The 14823-nt window shown below is 36.8% G+C and overlaps 1 protein-coding gene across 2 annotated transcripts in view; it reads left to right on the forward strand.

Annotated features, from left to right (window-relative positions):
* Positions 1-14823, forward strand: part of megf11 (multiple EGF-like-domains 11) — a 113509-nt gene that overhangs the window by 19114 nt on the left and 79572 nt on the right. The window contains exons 2-5 of one of the 2 annotated variants that reach the window (XM_084409294.1): positions 3654-3774; positions 8490-8613; positions 11610-11711; positions 12241-12341. In XM_084409294.1, the coding sequence (XP_084265420.1) occupies positions 8498-8613; positions 11610-11711; positions 12241-12341 (319 nt within the window). In that variant the 5' untranslated portion in view covers positions 3654-3774; positions 8490-8497. The remainder of the gene's footprint in view (positions 1-3653; positions 3775-8489; positions 8614-11609; positions 11712-12240; positions 12342-14823) is intronic. The other variant, XM_084409295.1, reaches the window with a different exon arrangement.

A 14823-nucleotide genomic window follows, 5' to 3' on the forward strand; every position in this document is an offset into this window, starting at 1 on the left:
AAAGAAATTAATACTTTTATTCAGCAAGAATGCATTAAATTGATTTAAAAAATCACAGTAAAGACATGTATAACATTGCAAAAGATTTCTATTTCAAAAAAGTGCTGTGACTTAAAAAGATTTTGTCCATTTTTTTCAGTTTGAACTGTTGCATTTAGTTTTAACAAAACTAATATAGTTCTGTATATAAAGACAGAAATCATGTGACGATGGAAACATTGTACAGTAGAACATTGTGCTGTATATAAAATCACTGCTGAAATTCTCACGGCAAGGAGTCTTCACTCCAACGTCAGCAAGCACTTCTGTTTCTAGATGATTATATGTAAATGGTCACTAGCTTCTCCTAAATGAAGACAGAAATAAATAACCATAGCATGGTGACATGCTGACATAAACTTGAGATGCGGTCAAGACTCCTGTCTTGAGTGGATGGGTTGATTTTACTTTATCGTTGTGAGAGCTGCCAGCAGACCCATAACATCACTCACAGAGGGGCTCAGATGCAGGGGGATCAGGGAATTGACCGGTTAATTGCATTGAGCTCTGATACGTGCATGTCCTGAATCATGTCAATGTCTCCTGTGGTTGACAAGGTGGGAATACAGAGTTGGTTTGAGTATTTTAAAGTACCCTTTTACTTAAGTGTCTGGACACAGAGTAGTATAACCTTCTCGTTACTTAAAGGTATAGCGGAGGATTTTCTTTTTCCGGGTGGATCATCAAGACTATTGGTCCTCCTAAGTGTCAATCATTCTGGTGATATGTTTACGTAAGGCCGTCGTACGTGCTCGTGCACACGATTCACACGATGGCGTGCGCTCAAAACACAGGTTGGGCTTCCCACTGATGCCTCAGTCGCGAAGTTTCTACTTGACAGGTAAAGTTTGGCATGCTATTTGGAGAAATCCATTTAAAATCACTGCTAGTAAAAGTGAATGTAAGCTATGATTAGCTCGTGCATGCTCTCTCGTGCACACGTTTAATAGTGTTGCGCATGTGCATTTTTTCAAAAAGTGGAGAGGGCGGATCTTTTCTAAAATTCGGGAATCTATGAAGAAAATCTATGAAGACCATTGCATTGTTGTATCTCAAATCCCAAAATAAGTGCAGCAGGATAAAATAAGCCATAAGGGAGTTTGAGTTTTATGAACAGGATCTCTAGTGTGTGAATTGGAGACAATGAAACATGTTGTTCGTATTGTGAATGTCAGGCAGGCAGGTGAGACAACAAATACACGCTCTGCCCCACCATATTGTTCTGAGTTTTAGGTTATTGTTCTATGTGCACAGACTCATTAATGAGAAGTAAAATGATATTTCTTCATATTTCAGAGTCACAGTCTCGGGTGAAATACTGTTAGTTACCCATTTGTCTCATGGCTGTCATGTAATACTACAACTGTGGAAATACATGGCAGCAGAACAGAGCTTAATGCATTTTGTCATTTCAATAACACTTGGTGTTTGTCTGAAAGGTTTTATTCAAACATTAATTCTGAAGTGTGATGGAGGTGTAATGGTTTAAAAGAATACTACCTCACTAATATTAGATAGGCATGATATTAAAATGCCGATACGATAAGCCAATTAATTATTGTGATGTTATGGTGGATTATCAAAAAATGGTCGATATTAAAATGATATACTATTTTGTCTAAATAAAAATAAAATGGTAAAAACTAAAATTAGTCATTTTAGAAGCTAGACGTGAATTTAGACAGTATACATCAAAATGTGTAGTAGGTTCATTATGAATGAAAATAGGACAAATGACTGATAGTGATCAATTAAAATCAATATCAGTTATTGGCTTATAACCTATACTGTTTAAAAGTTTGGGGTCAGTATGATTTTTTAAGAGGAATTAATACTTTTACTCAGCAAGGGTGCAAGTAAAGTGACAGTAAAGAATTTTACATTGTTACATAAAAAATCTATTTCAAATAAATGTTCTTTTGAACTGTCTATTCATCTAAATATCCTGGGAAAAATGTATCAAAGTTTCCACAAAAACATTAAACAGCACAACTGTTTTTGTTTTTTGTTTTTACGTTAATAAGAAGAAATGTTTCTTGAGCGCCACATCAAAATGATTTCTGAAGGATTATGTTACACTGAAGTCTGGAGTAATAGCTGCTGAAAATTCAGTTTTGTATCACAGAGGTAAATGTCATTTTGTTAGGTGTTTTAAAATGTAATACATTTTCACAATATCACTATTTTACTGTATTTTTGATTAAATAGATACAGCCTTGGTGAGCATAAAAAAATAATTAAAAGAATCATGCTGACCTCAAACTACTTTGAATGGAATTAAATGTAAAACCAATATATGTTGTGTATCCCTAATTAATTTTGATCAAATTAACCTCCGTTCATTATCCTCCTTCAACACTGTGATGACGAAAATGTAAATCTGTTGGTGAGAGGCCTGTTGGTGAGATAGCAAGTTGATACCTCTGATAGCTGTTGCTATAGTATTCGTTTGTATTATTTACAGAGTTAGCTTCTTTCAGATGGAAATTAAACTTTCCGTTCAATCTAACTCACCTTTCATTCAGTTAGCTTTCAATTACACACTTCATTATGTTCTGTAATGAGTCCAGTGATGTGCCTATACATTCCACCCTGAGGGCCTCATTGGGATAAATTATGCAATCCCATTTTGCACCCTTAGGCCTGTTGTCACTAATAAACAGAAGAATTCAGAGCATCATTTGCTCGTAGAATTTCCCCTCGGGATCCTAAGGAATACATAATATGTAAATCCAACAGAACATGAGCAGGCTACGAGCAGCGATACAGAGTCGTGGATTATTGCTCCTCCGTTATATCTTAGTATCTTCAAACTGCTGGTGTCTTAGTGGTGCTACACCAAGTATTTAGACTGACAAACAAGACCCAGTAGCTTTAGAGTCTGATTGCTGAACTCTTCAGCATGTAGACAGGAAAGCAGTGGAAGAGGTCACTTCCAGACAGCCTGTCCCCTCCAGTGTGCTTCGAGCTCATCTTCCTGCTCTTGTTCCACTCTGTGTCCTCGCCTGCGGCTTTCTGCCCGGCCTCTTCTGCATCTGAAGGAGAAGGAGAATAAATAATGAATCACGATGACAGCAAAGAAACTACATCTTTTGTTTGCACCCGTCGTGTTATTTTTCTCATCTTGTCTTGAACTCCACATAGATGACCCACGGCCCGACGCAGGCATAATGAAGATCCGTGTAATGAGGCTGAGGAATATGAGGCCCCTAGTTAGATCCGAGCTGTCGGCACGGCGGTACTTGTCATTGTGTCGTTAATGACCATGAACAGCTTGTTCTCCTTTACTATTGTTGAGACTGCTCTCGTGACGCTTACGTAGCGATGAGAGGCTTTGACACTCCATGCTCCTTAAGGTAATGTAAGCTCTCACCCTTGTGTGTTAGCAGGAAGCGAATGAGCCTGATGTTTCATCCCCTCCAAACAGGAGGTGTGGTTTAGATTTAATATCTGGGATTTAGCAGCTTTTGCACTGGGGAGCTCCTTTCCTGAGTGTCCCTTTTTCTCAATCTTTATTCTCTTTTGCCGTTTAGACCTTTTCTATGCTGTCTTGTGCTCTCTTGTTCTGAAGTTGAACACTAACTGTTTCTTCTTCTCTCTTTCTCAATACCCAGGTGCCCTCTCTTTGCTTTGAGTCTGATTATTGGTCTGTCTGGTCTCCAGCTCTTTGGTTGTCTAGTTCAGGCGAGCAGTGATCTTCCAGACATCTCCAGGGACTGCAGCCCGCGGTCTGAGGTGAGTCCGACCGGGATCCATCGCCTTTGCTCCTGTCTCTCCTCGTTTGCAATAACCATTATGCCAGTCGGATCCACACAGCTTTAATTCTTAGAAATCAGTGTTCATTAGAGTCACCTACACTTCAAGAGGAAGCACAGAATAATTTGATGTCAGATGCCTCATTATGGTACCCCTACTTAAAGCCATGACAAAAGTACAATCTTTTTCATGCTCGAGAACCACCGCAAGTCTATGGGGATAACAGAGAGCCGCAGATGCATTTTGATTAAAGGCTAAGTGATCTTACGGAGCAAATCAGTGATTCATAATGCATGGAATTTATTTCAGAAGAAATGGCCTGATCATCCCTTAAAACTTATTGCTTTTGCCATCTCTATACCAGACATTTTACATTTACTACTATATTTTGGAAGTAACTTAGTGTTTTCCGTAACTGTCATGCTTTAAAATGTACCTGTATCATTGTACAGTTGTTACCTTAAGGACCTGTTTCTAGCTAGACTAACCTTTCAATTTAGTTTGAACGTACACTACTTTTCAAAAGTTTGAGGTTGGTAAGATTTTTGAAAGAAGTCTCTTGTGCTCACAGAGGCTTTTAATGTATTTTGGCAAAGCTGAATTCTCAACAGACATTACTCCAAACTTCAGTGTCACATGATCCTTCAGAAATCATTGTAATATGCTGATTTGTTGCTCACATTTCTTTTTATGATCGTTAACTCTTTCCACGCCAGCGTTAATTTTCTCAAAATTTTCATGGCCCCCAGAATATTTTGTTTTATGAATATTGAACATTCAGTATATCAAAAGAAAGAACAGAGCCTCTGCTTTAAAAACTAAACGTTTTATTCTAGCTTAATGCATTATTTTTTATCAACACTTGAATGTGGGTAAGTTTCATTAAAAAAAGCAACAGTTTGTGCAAGCTGAAAAAAAATATGTTTGTCAAAGACTACATCCAGACTGATTGGCAGTTTTGATTCATATGTTGTTTAATGTTGATGATCCCGTTATTTTACATATGCATCTGCTTGCATATGCGAACGAATCAATGTCACTGAAAGTGTTAAGAACAGAGGAAGACAAACTTTACAAACTTTACAATCTTACCCAACAAACAATTTGTTTTAAATGGTAGTGTACATTCACTGATCAGTTGGCGTGATCACTTTAGTATTCGTACATAAGGTGTTGATTCTGTAGACACTGAAATGCACAATAACTAGAGGTGGGCGGATCGATCCTAAAATATCGATACTTCGATACTGACGTGGTATCGAAAAGGATCGATCCTCACATAAAAATATCGATCCAAATGTGTGTTTTTTTTCCAGTAATTTTTATTAATTTAGCACGCAATTCAGTGCATAAAATAAGCTTCTAAGTGGAAAAATAAGCAAATGTTAGCGGATAATTGTGTAGGATAGAACTTTTTCTCCTAGTCATCTGGAAGACAAAACCAATCAATCACAGAGAGCGTTCGATGCTGGTGCTTCACTGAGCTCACAGGCACGTTTGGGAAACGAAGCCTTGCTTAGATGACAGAGAAACAATCAGGAGTTATTTTGCAATAAACAAAGCAAAAGTGTATTAAATTGATCAAAAGTGACAGTCAAGGGTTTTTCACTGTTAAAAAAATCTACTTCATATAAATGCTGTTCTTTCAACTTGGTTCATCAAATAATTCTGCATCATGGTTTCCACAAAAAATATGAAACTGTTTTAAACATTGATAATAAGAAATGTTTTCTGAGCTGTAAATCAGCATATTAAAATTAATTATCATCATAACTGGAGTAATGATGCCGAAAATTATGCTTTGATCAATTGAATAAATTACAGTTTAGTATGACATAGAAAACAGATAGCCTATGTTAAATTGTAATATTACAGTTTTTACTGTATTTTTGATCAAATAAATGCAGAAGAGAATAAAAAAAATCTTACAGACCCCAAACTTTTGAACAGTAGGCTAGTGTACAATAGTACTTTTACTATAATTAGGGTAGTTTTGTAAAAGTCACTGACTAAAAATTACAGGCGAGTTGAGAGCACAAATCACAAAATATTTAGTAGTCATGAAAACGTTTTCAGATTTAGCATGTTAATGATGCATTCACCTCATAAATCATGACACACTGCTCTAGCACAGGAAAGTGCATACAAGTTCAAGTGCAGTGATACTGGCCCTGTATTTACTTGGTATCGGATCGATACCAAAATTTGGAGTATCGCCCACCTCTAACAATAACCAGCTGAATTATGATAAAAACACTGTCAGCCAATCAGAATCCATCCTGCTGTAAAGAGCTTTAAAAGCAGGAGACGATATAACTGCAGCACGCGCTTAGAAACAGAACGATATCGTCCACTGGTGTGGATGCTTATGTAACATTATGACCCACAAGAGGTAAATAATCAGGCGCAAAGGCGGTAGTGCAGCTTCAAATCAACAGGCACATTTTTTATTCAAATAACTCAACATAATTATTGAAAAAGTGTAACAGACCTTCAATGCAAATACCCACAAAGAAAAAATAAATGAAAAGAAACAAAAACACCGAAAACCGAAACCAACACACAGATAGCCATGGGTTACCTATATTGTGAAGACAAGAGTGGCATTCAAAACGCTCTCACCACAACAAAGCTCACAGCAATCACACTGCAAACCTACAGAGAAAAAGAAACACAAATAAAATGACCAAACCACTACACTATCCCGGCCACCTCACCACTGCCATCCACATTGTGAAGGGTAACTCAGCAGCCATCGTTGGTTTAAAAATAAATCTACAAAAAGAAAGAAAAACAAAATTAATTAACAATGCAAGTAGAACAAACCAGTCAGCACCATGAAACCATTACTATCATTTTGTGGCCTAGGTTTTCCCTATGCAATTATGGTCCAACATCCAACAAAAAAATTAATAAACCAAAGAAAATTAAATCTGAAGTAAACGGTAACTGTTATTTTGACTGACACAACAATCAGTCAGGCAATAATCCAAAACACTCCTTAACAGTGCGTATCATATGTTCAGCTCTCAATGACGCTCCGCCAGCATTTAACATAACTGCTTGTCCGCTACTATTCTTCTCAATCATCAGTTGAAGTTTTAGATGTGCCACGACATCCATTCATCCACAAATCACGATCAAGGACAGGAAGCGAGAGAGCGAACAAACCTCACTACTTCCTTATATAGCGCTAGGGCTGATGGGACTTGTAGTGCCCCAACCATGTCCCATTACACTTTTAGTTGTCGTTATAGTTATCTTTATAGTTATTGTTCTTGGTGTGAATGGGCCTAGACAAAGTTTCTAAAGTTACCTGCTATAGGGTTGTGTCTGATTGTAAAGGTTCTTGCAATTCCCGTTCTGCTCTGTCATCTGTGGATTCATAAAGATTTAAATTATCTTCAGTTGTACATGCTTAAAATGCTGTCAGTACACTGATATTGTACATTTCACAGTCTATACAAACATATAAATATGTACATGTCCACCTACCTAGGGATACGAATGAAACCAGTGTTCATAATTTTAACTTCAAACATTAAAGCTGCCATTATAGTGATTCACTAGGGAACTGCTGTTTGTACAGCTGAACAGAACATCATAACAATGGTGTTACTGTCGAGGTCTTGTAGCTGCAGTCCTAGTGTGGAAACCTTTAAAGTGTGACCATGTAAATTTACCTTTTTACAGAAACGAACGACTTCAGTCTCTGCCTTCGAATGAACTGTTATATAGTGGAAGTGTAATCGATATTGATTTTTCTCTCACATGTGAATGACCTGTAAACACCTTTCAGTGTCTTCAAGCAAAGACATGTCATGCAAATCATTAAATGGCATTAACAGATTCAGATTATACAGGCCAAACAAAGTATGTATGTGTTTATTTACTTACTAAGTAGAAACAGGCACACTCAAACTTCACCAGGGCATTAGTGGTTGTAATTGTATTTCTTTCCTGATCAGGTACATAATGGAGAGTTGCAGAAAATCAAGCAAACTGTTGTTCTTGTGTCCTTCTACAATTACTCCCTGCAGTTTAACATAATCAGTGCTTTCACGCTTTGCCAACCCATGCTTGTGCAGTGTGTCATTCACGTGCCCTTCTAAATCTGTCTCTGTCATGTCAATTCATCACACACATTCTCATCTCCCATCATGTGTCTAATGAAATATCTTGACAGTTTAAACAAACGGTTCAACCTGTGTGATCTTAAAGAGTCCTTCGTCACTGTCACTGGACTAATCTCCTGAGCTAAGTGTTACAGAATATACACTCACTCAAGTATGCGTGATTGAATATAAGGTGCATAAAGACTGACGTATATCAACCAGAATAATGAAGTGCACAATATTTGGACATTTTGAGATTATTAAGTAAATATTGTGTTGCAAATTTTCATTCAAGTATTCAAGTAAATTGTATTAGTCTCTATCACACTATTATATCAGCCATCTGCCACCACATTTTGTAGTTGTCATTGGCTATTGACCCATTTAGGTCAACTGAATATAAAGACACACGCATACCTTATTCCTGAATTCATTGATATTGTTCTTAAAAAATCATCTCTTTTCACTCTACTTCCAAGTATGATCCAAGGGCTCCAATTTATAAGAATGATAAAGGACAAAAAGTGTCCTTGTCTCTCTCTCACTCTCTCTCTCTCTTTCTCACTCTCATTCTCTCAGGAGGAGTCATGGGGCTGGTACGGGCCTACCCATTAGCCCTGCCTGTGCTGGCTGTTCTGGGCCTCATTATCAGCGCATGGAGCCTCAACCCAGATGACCCCAATGTCTGCAGTCACTGGGAAAGGTGAGAGAGGGGCACTCTCTGTGTTAAACTCCATTTTACCTTCCATTTCTCAATTGCAGGATTTACACTGCATAGTTATTCCTCTCCGACATGCCAGAATGATGTTTTGGTCAAAAGAGGATTGAAATTTCAGTGTAGTGATTTATTGTTTGAGTTTTAATGGGTTGTGGCGGTGTTCACAATTCATTATTTAATGTACATAAATTGTACATTGTGTGTATAATTAATAATAATAATATGAATAATATTACCTAATTGTGGACCCTTTTCAGAGACTGTGCTGGTGCCTTTCCACAGTTGTTAACATTGTAAATCTTTTCATAAAAAAATGTAATGTACATTTATAAAACTATACTTTTGTGTTATATTACCGTGGCATTAAATTCTATAAAAGTAGTTAACGCTGCATTTTGGGAGTTTCTAACACAACGGCTGAAGGAATAATGGCAGAAAAATCTTTCTCTCTTCTGACCACCATAATCAATCACTCAATGATTTTTTTCCTCCTTTGGAAAGTCATAGAAACACTATTTTTCTTCTTCTTCTTTTTTTGTTGTTGCTATTGGAGCAAATGGGAACATTAAAATATATTTGTGGTAGTAAACATTCACCACTAATAGCAGTTTACTCAACTATGAAGACTTCCACTTCTGAGAACCCTGGAAATGTGAAAAGGTACTACTTCTAATAATAATTAATAGTAAGTATAATTATTATTACATTTTTAACCATTTAAAAACAATGTTGCGATACTGCTCACAGGCTACCTACTATTTTTAGCTAGTAGCTAGCTAAAGTATAAACTATGATTATCTCAGTTAGGACTTCATCCAACTTGAAATGATTTATTTTACAATAAATACAACTTATAAAACTTGAATACACAACAGAGCATTTCATTTAATATTTGGTGGGGCTAGAATTGGTGAATTGTTTTGAATCAGTAAAAAAAAATTAACAGTCCAAACAAACTGATTCACTGTACTCGGACATTCAGTTGTACAGCTGTACTGTATGTATTCTGATAAGTGCCCAAATAAAATGTGAAAATATGATTTTGCTGTGTTTTGCCAAGATGATCACTACTCGCTGCTAAAATAGATTATTACAACAAGAAAAATCACACCATTTTAAAAACAGATGAGCTACAGAAAAATGTAGTCAAGATAGTTAGGTGATTCCCCATCAGTGTTTGTATGTTGTCTGAGATAAAATGTTATTCAAAATGGATACTTGTCAGACTATTACATATTGAAGTATTATGGCTTTATTTGTTGTGTTGATGGTACATAATACTTGAATGGATACTTGATGAATATTTACAACTGTGGATAAACTTTTGCCCCTTATGGGATGACAAAAAGGATGTGTTTGCAAGCTATTTGGATCAGTCGCAAAACACACAATGTGTGTATTTCAGCTCTGTTCTGTTATCTCAGAGATTTAGAGGATCTAAATTTGTTTGTTCCTGTATTGACTGTATTCACTTTTAATGGCACAGTTGAAGGGATGTAAAGGATTGTGTTTGGGAGTGTTGATTTGGTTACACTTGCCTACAGGTATTAGGTTCAGTCACTAAACACACAGAACAATATTGATGTTCTTATTATCAACCTTGTAGTGTGTATGTTAGTCGGGAGAGAGAGTAAGGATATATTGCTAAAATAAAACAGGCAGAACAGCATTCAGTTGACCAGAACAATCTGTTTTGATTGAACCTATGGCTTGAAAAATTATTATTTGTAAAGGGTGTTATCAGTTATGACAAATAAGCAGGAGCGATTGCCTCTGCAGAGAGGAGGACAGAGGGCTACAGAGATGAATGAGTTTCAGCATTGGTTTCCTGAAAGAGAATATTTCGGAGCTTTAATGCCATTTTGTTGGCAATAAATTTGTAATGTTTTTTCATGGGTATTGTGATAAGACATCTTGTTTTTCCCAGAGTTACTGTAGCTTTGGAAGGGAAACATTATGTTCGTCTTCGTTATTTGAGATGACAAGTTGTTTTGAACTTCAAGCAAAATAGATTTATCCTAACTTGTCTGAATATTAAGTATGTAATGGTTTTGCTTGGATTACAGTATCTTCACAATATAGTTTATTAAAAACTTGATACTACCAGCAAATTCTTTGTTTCTCTGCAACGTAATCACGTTTGGGAAATGTTAAGTCCCCAGGGCAAGTTGTCATATTTTTCTCCAGTAAATATTCCTCGGGTCGGTTTATTACTGTATATGCAAATACGCAAAAGTCCTGATTACAAAAAAAAACGGCTCAAACTTTGCACTGCTAATGGCCAGGACTAAATTTACAGTTCCTGTACCACATTTTTACCATTAGCGGGGTATGTTGTCCAACTGTATGGGGTAATTTGTCACAGTAGATTCCTGCCATTAAACAGCCAATTATAGGATTTTTTGCAAAAGTGTTTAAATGAACAATTATGCAATTAATTGACTTACCACAAAAATGTGTACAAGGTATCAAGCCATATATTGGGTCAGTTGTTATATCTAAATTTTATGAAATAAAAAACTTCCCCAAATGCCGTTTTGGATGAAATCTACCTTTATTAATTGACCCTGTAACTTAATATATTTTAACGGGATTTTAAAACTTCCAAGGAGGCAACAGGTTGACATAATTATAACATTTTATTAAAAAAATGTAATAAAACTTCATTAGAATGCAACAAACTATAATCAAGATGTTCCCCCTCAATAACTATTATTTTTATTGAAAATCATACAAAATCTTGAATCTTATAGAATCACAAAATAAATAGTTTAATTAATTTAACATTTACACTCCCAATTACTGTTAATACATAATTGTGGAAAAAAATGTAATCACCTTTGAATATTGTATTGGACAATTTTCTTCATGTCAAAAAAAAAATAAATACTGGCCTAAATGTGTTTTTTTTTTAAGAAAAAAAAAAAGATCATTACATAAGTAAGAGATTGAAATTTCTTTTTGGTCTTTCCCTCTCTCAGCTACGCAGTGACTGTTCAAGAGTCCTATGCTCATCCTTTTGACCAGATCTACTACACCAGATGCACCGACATCCTCAATTGGTTTAAATGCACCAGACACAGGTGAGCGTGACCCTGACCTTTGATCTGCAGTTGTCACAATTCAGCTCCATGGCAACAAGCAGCACTCTCCCACTAGACACATAAAAATTAAGATGCCGGTGTGCCAGTGTCTTTATCACCGAGAGTTAATGTTACCAGCCGTGATTGTAGTGGTCAGAGTCGGGATGGAAATGGCCATTTGACTGTCATCCGACATTACATTGGTTTTAATTGCTGCATTAAAGACTTTATCGTCAGTGTCCCTGCTAAAAGCTGTGGGCCCAATGAGTAACTGTGCTGCAATGTAGCATTCATTGGCGAGATGTCCTTCAACGAGCACAGAAACTTTTCCTTAACACACTTTAATTATGTTTATTTCTCCTCTTTCCACCTTTAGGGCTTGGCTAGGATTATTAGACACAAATAGAAAAGCTAACGGTAGCCAACTGCATGTCTTAATGTCCTTGTATCTGTCCTTGTGGAGTTCACCAACCGGGTTATTGATGTTCATGCTTTCTCTTGTGTGTACGTGTACGTGTTTCCATCTCAGAACCAGCTACAAGACAGCTTATCGGCGCGGGGTGAGGACCATGTACCGTCGCCGTTCACAGTGCTGTCCCGGCTACTTTGAGAGTGGAGACTTGTGTGTCCGTGAGTGTCTTTAATATTTTGCTCGCTTATTTCCTCTTAAATCAGCACAGTTCAATTTCTCTTTCTTGCAAGTGGTTATAAGCACAATAAAAGCATTCATCTGCTTGAGCGATGTCCTCTTAAGCCTTGAACCCCGCTCCTTTCTCCAGAGGCATTCATCAAAATCTCAGCCATCTTTGAGGCATTTTTGCAACTGCATATTTCAGGCATAATTTGTGCCTTTCATTACTGGTCCTACTCATATTGGGTTTGCTCATATATTCAGTTTTAACACTTCCAGTATGCCATTACAACGCCGTTAATAGCATTCGGTTATCACTCATTTTTTAGAAAAAAGAATCTTGAGTGATTCACTGCAAATACATTGTCCTAATTCCTTTCGTTCTGGAGATAACACGTTAATTAAGGAAATAACAACTTTCCCTTGCTGTGGCCTGAATGATAGATTTAGAGATTATTTTATGAGCAATGAATGTCAAAAATGTCAGCTTTTATATTAGTTTATTGTCTTTTCACACTGCCAAGACTGTAAATGTGTGTTTTGTTTCTCAAGATTGGTTATTGTGTAGGCCGGACTCTTTATTCTTTAATGTGTTTTAATCACAAGTGAACGAATCCTGTCAGTCAGCTCAGACCTTTGGCTCGCACGGTTCAGCAGTTGTTTGACAATATGCAAAAATCTCTGCGTGAAAGGACCTCGCACAGGACCGTGTCAAGGTGATGAGGTAAATGACAGTCTTACCGAGGAATAAAAATCAAGGCACGTAGCTTAAGAGCAAATGGGATTTGATGTCCTCACAGCTACTCGGCATTATTAACAAGAGGGTGGGACAGGCTTTCTGATGGATGTCTGTTCCTGGGTGGATGGCTTTTCTTCATCTTGTAGCACTGACTACTGTATGTTTGCTTAAAAGCTGATGAAACTTATACCTGTGTTCATGTATTTAGGTTCTGAATATGTACGATTTTGATAAATGTATTCTGTGTCAACTCTATGTCCACTCTTAAAGCATCTTGACATTAATACGCATAATGTCATGTAATTCTTCAGACTGTGCGTTGTAAATGGACTCCAATGAGAATGAACATATTTAACAGTCTACATTAAGTCCTGATATGGGCCGCTGTGATATCCAGCTCTGCAGGAATCATAAAAATTATCTTCAGTTCAATAATATGAAGAAAAGAGGATAAGCCACAGACGGTGTGGTCGGTTTAAATGCTGATTACAAACCTGCAATGCTGTTTTATGAAGTCACACTAATTCATAATTAATTTAAATTTTAATTTCACCATATCAAAAAGAATTTTCCATTTTACTATGGAACAAGCCATGAGAAACAGCAGCTGTTTTGATGTCATCATGTCACAGGGACCTAACCGGCATTGTCAGTCTTTGTAGTTTGATTTAAAAGCTTAGTCATTTACATATGCCACAGAAAACGCTTTTTATGATCCAAGGACATTTTTAATTGTATTGTTTCACACCTTGCTCTCTTGACAGCAGGCATTGAGCAATTTGATATTTCAAGCAGTGATTTAATTGATATGTTTGCTCACACTGTTTCTCTTTTTAGCTTTGAAAGAATTCAGAATTCTGTTATTTACTTACCATTGTACTTTTCGAGACCTGTTTCTTTCTTAGAACACAAAAGGAGTTACTGTATAGCAGAATGTCAAACTGATTTTCTGTGAGTAATGATAAACCTTCTTTTTTTCTTTTCCTACTTTTATGGTGATTTATATAATATAATGTAATTTATATATGATATAAATTTACAATGTGAGACAGGGTTCTCAAGTTTGATCAAAAGCTTGGCGTTAGATCACATGCGGTTAGGGGAGGAGCCCTAATGGAGCCCCGTCCCCGCCCCCCAATTTTACCCATTGTTCATAATTAACCAGCACAAATTGAAATAATAATATTTGGTAAATCTGATAAATGACAGAGCAATTCATCACATCAAATATTCTCTTTAAAGGGTTAGTTCACCCAAAAATGAAAATTCTGTCAGTAATTACTCACCCTCATGTTGTTCCAACCATGTAAGTCTTTCGTTCATCTTCGGAACACAAATTAAGATATTTTTGATGAAATCTGACAGAATTTTGACTCCTCCATAGGCTTCCAGTGTGACCGAAACTCACCGGCCCAGAATAGTTATTAAAACATCGTTAAAATAGTCCAAGTAACTACAGTGGCACTACATTAAGTTTATCATGCGACGAGAATACTTTTTGTGCGCAAAAACAAACAAAAATAACGACTTTATTCCACTTTTCATTTCCTTCTCTCTGGGCCTCGTAGTGTTTTTGCGCTGCGCGTCTGTGTTGCACGTCATCACGCAACACACACATGACCGGCGTCGGCCAATAGTGAGCCTACGTGGTGACGTGTAACACAGACGCGCTGCGCAAAAACACTACGCGAACCAACTAGAGGTCCAGAGAGAAGGAAATGAATAGTGGAATAAAGTCGTTA

This window comes from Rutilus rutilus (genome assembly GCF_951802725.1).
Source record: "Rutilus rutilus genome assembly, chromosome: 5".
Taxonomy (NCBI): domain Eukaryota; kingdom Metazoa; phylum Chordata; class Actinopteri; order Cypriniformes; family Leuciscidae; genus Rutilus; species Rutilus rutilus.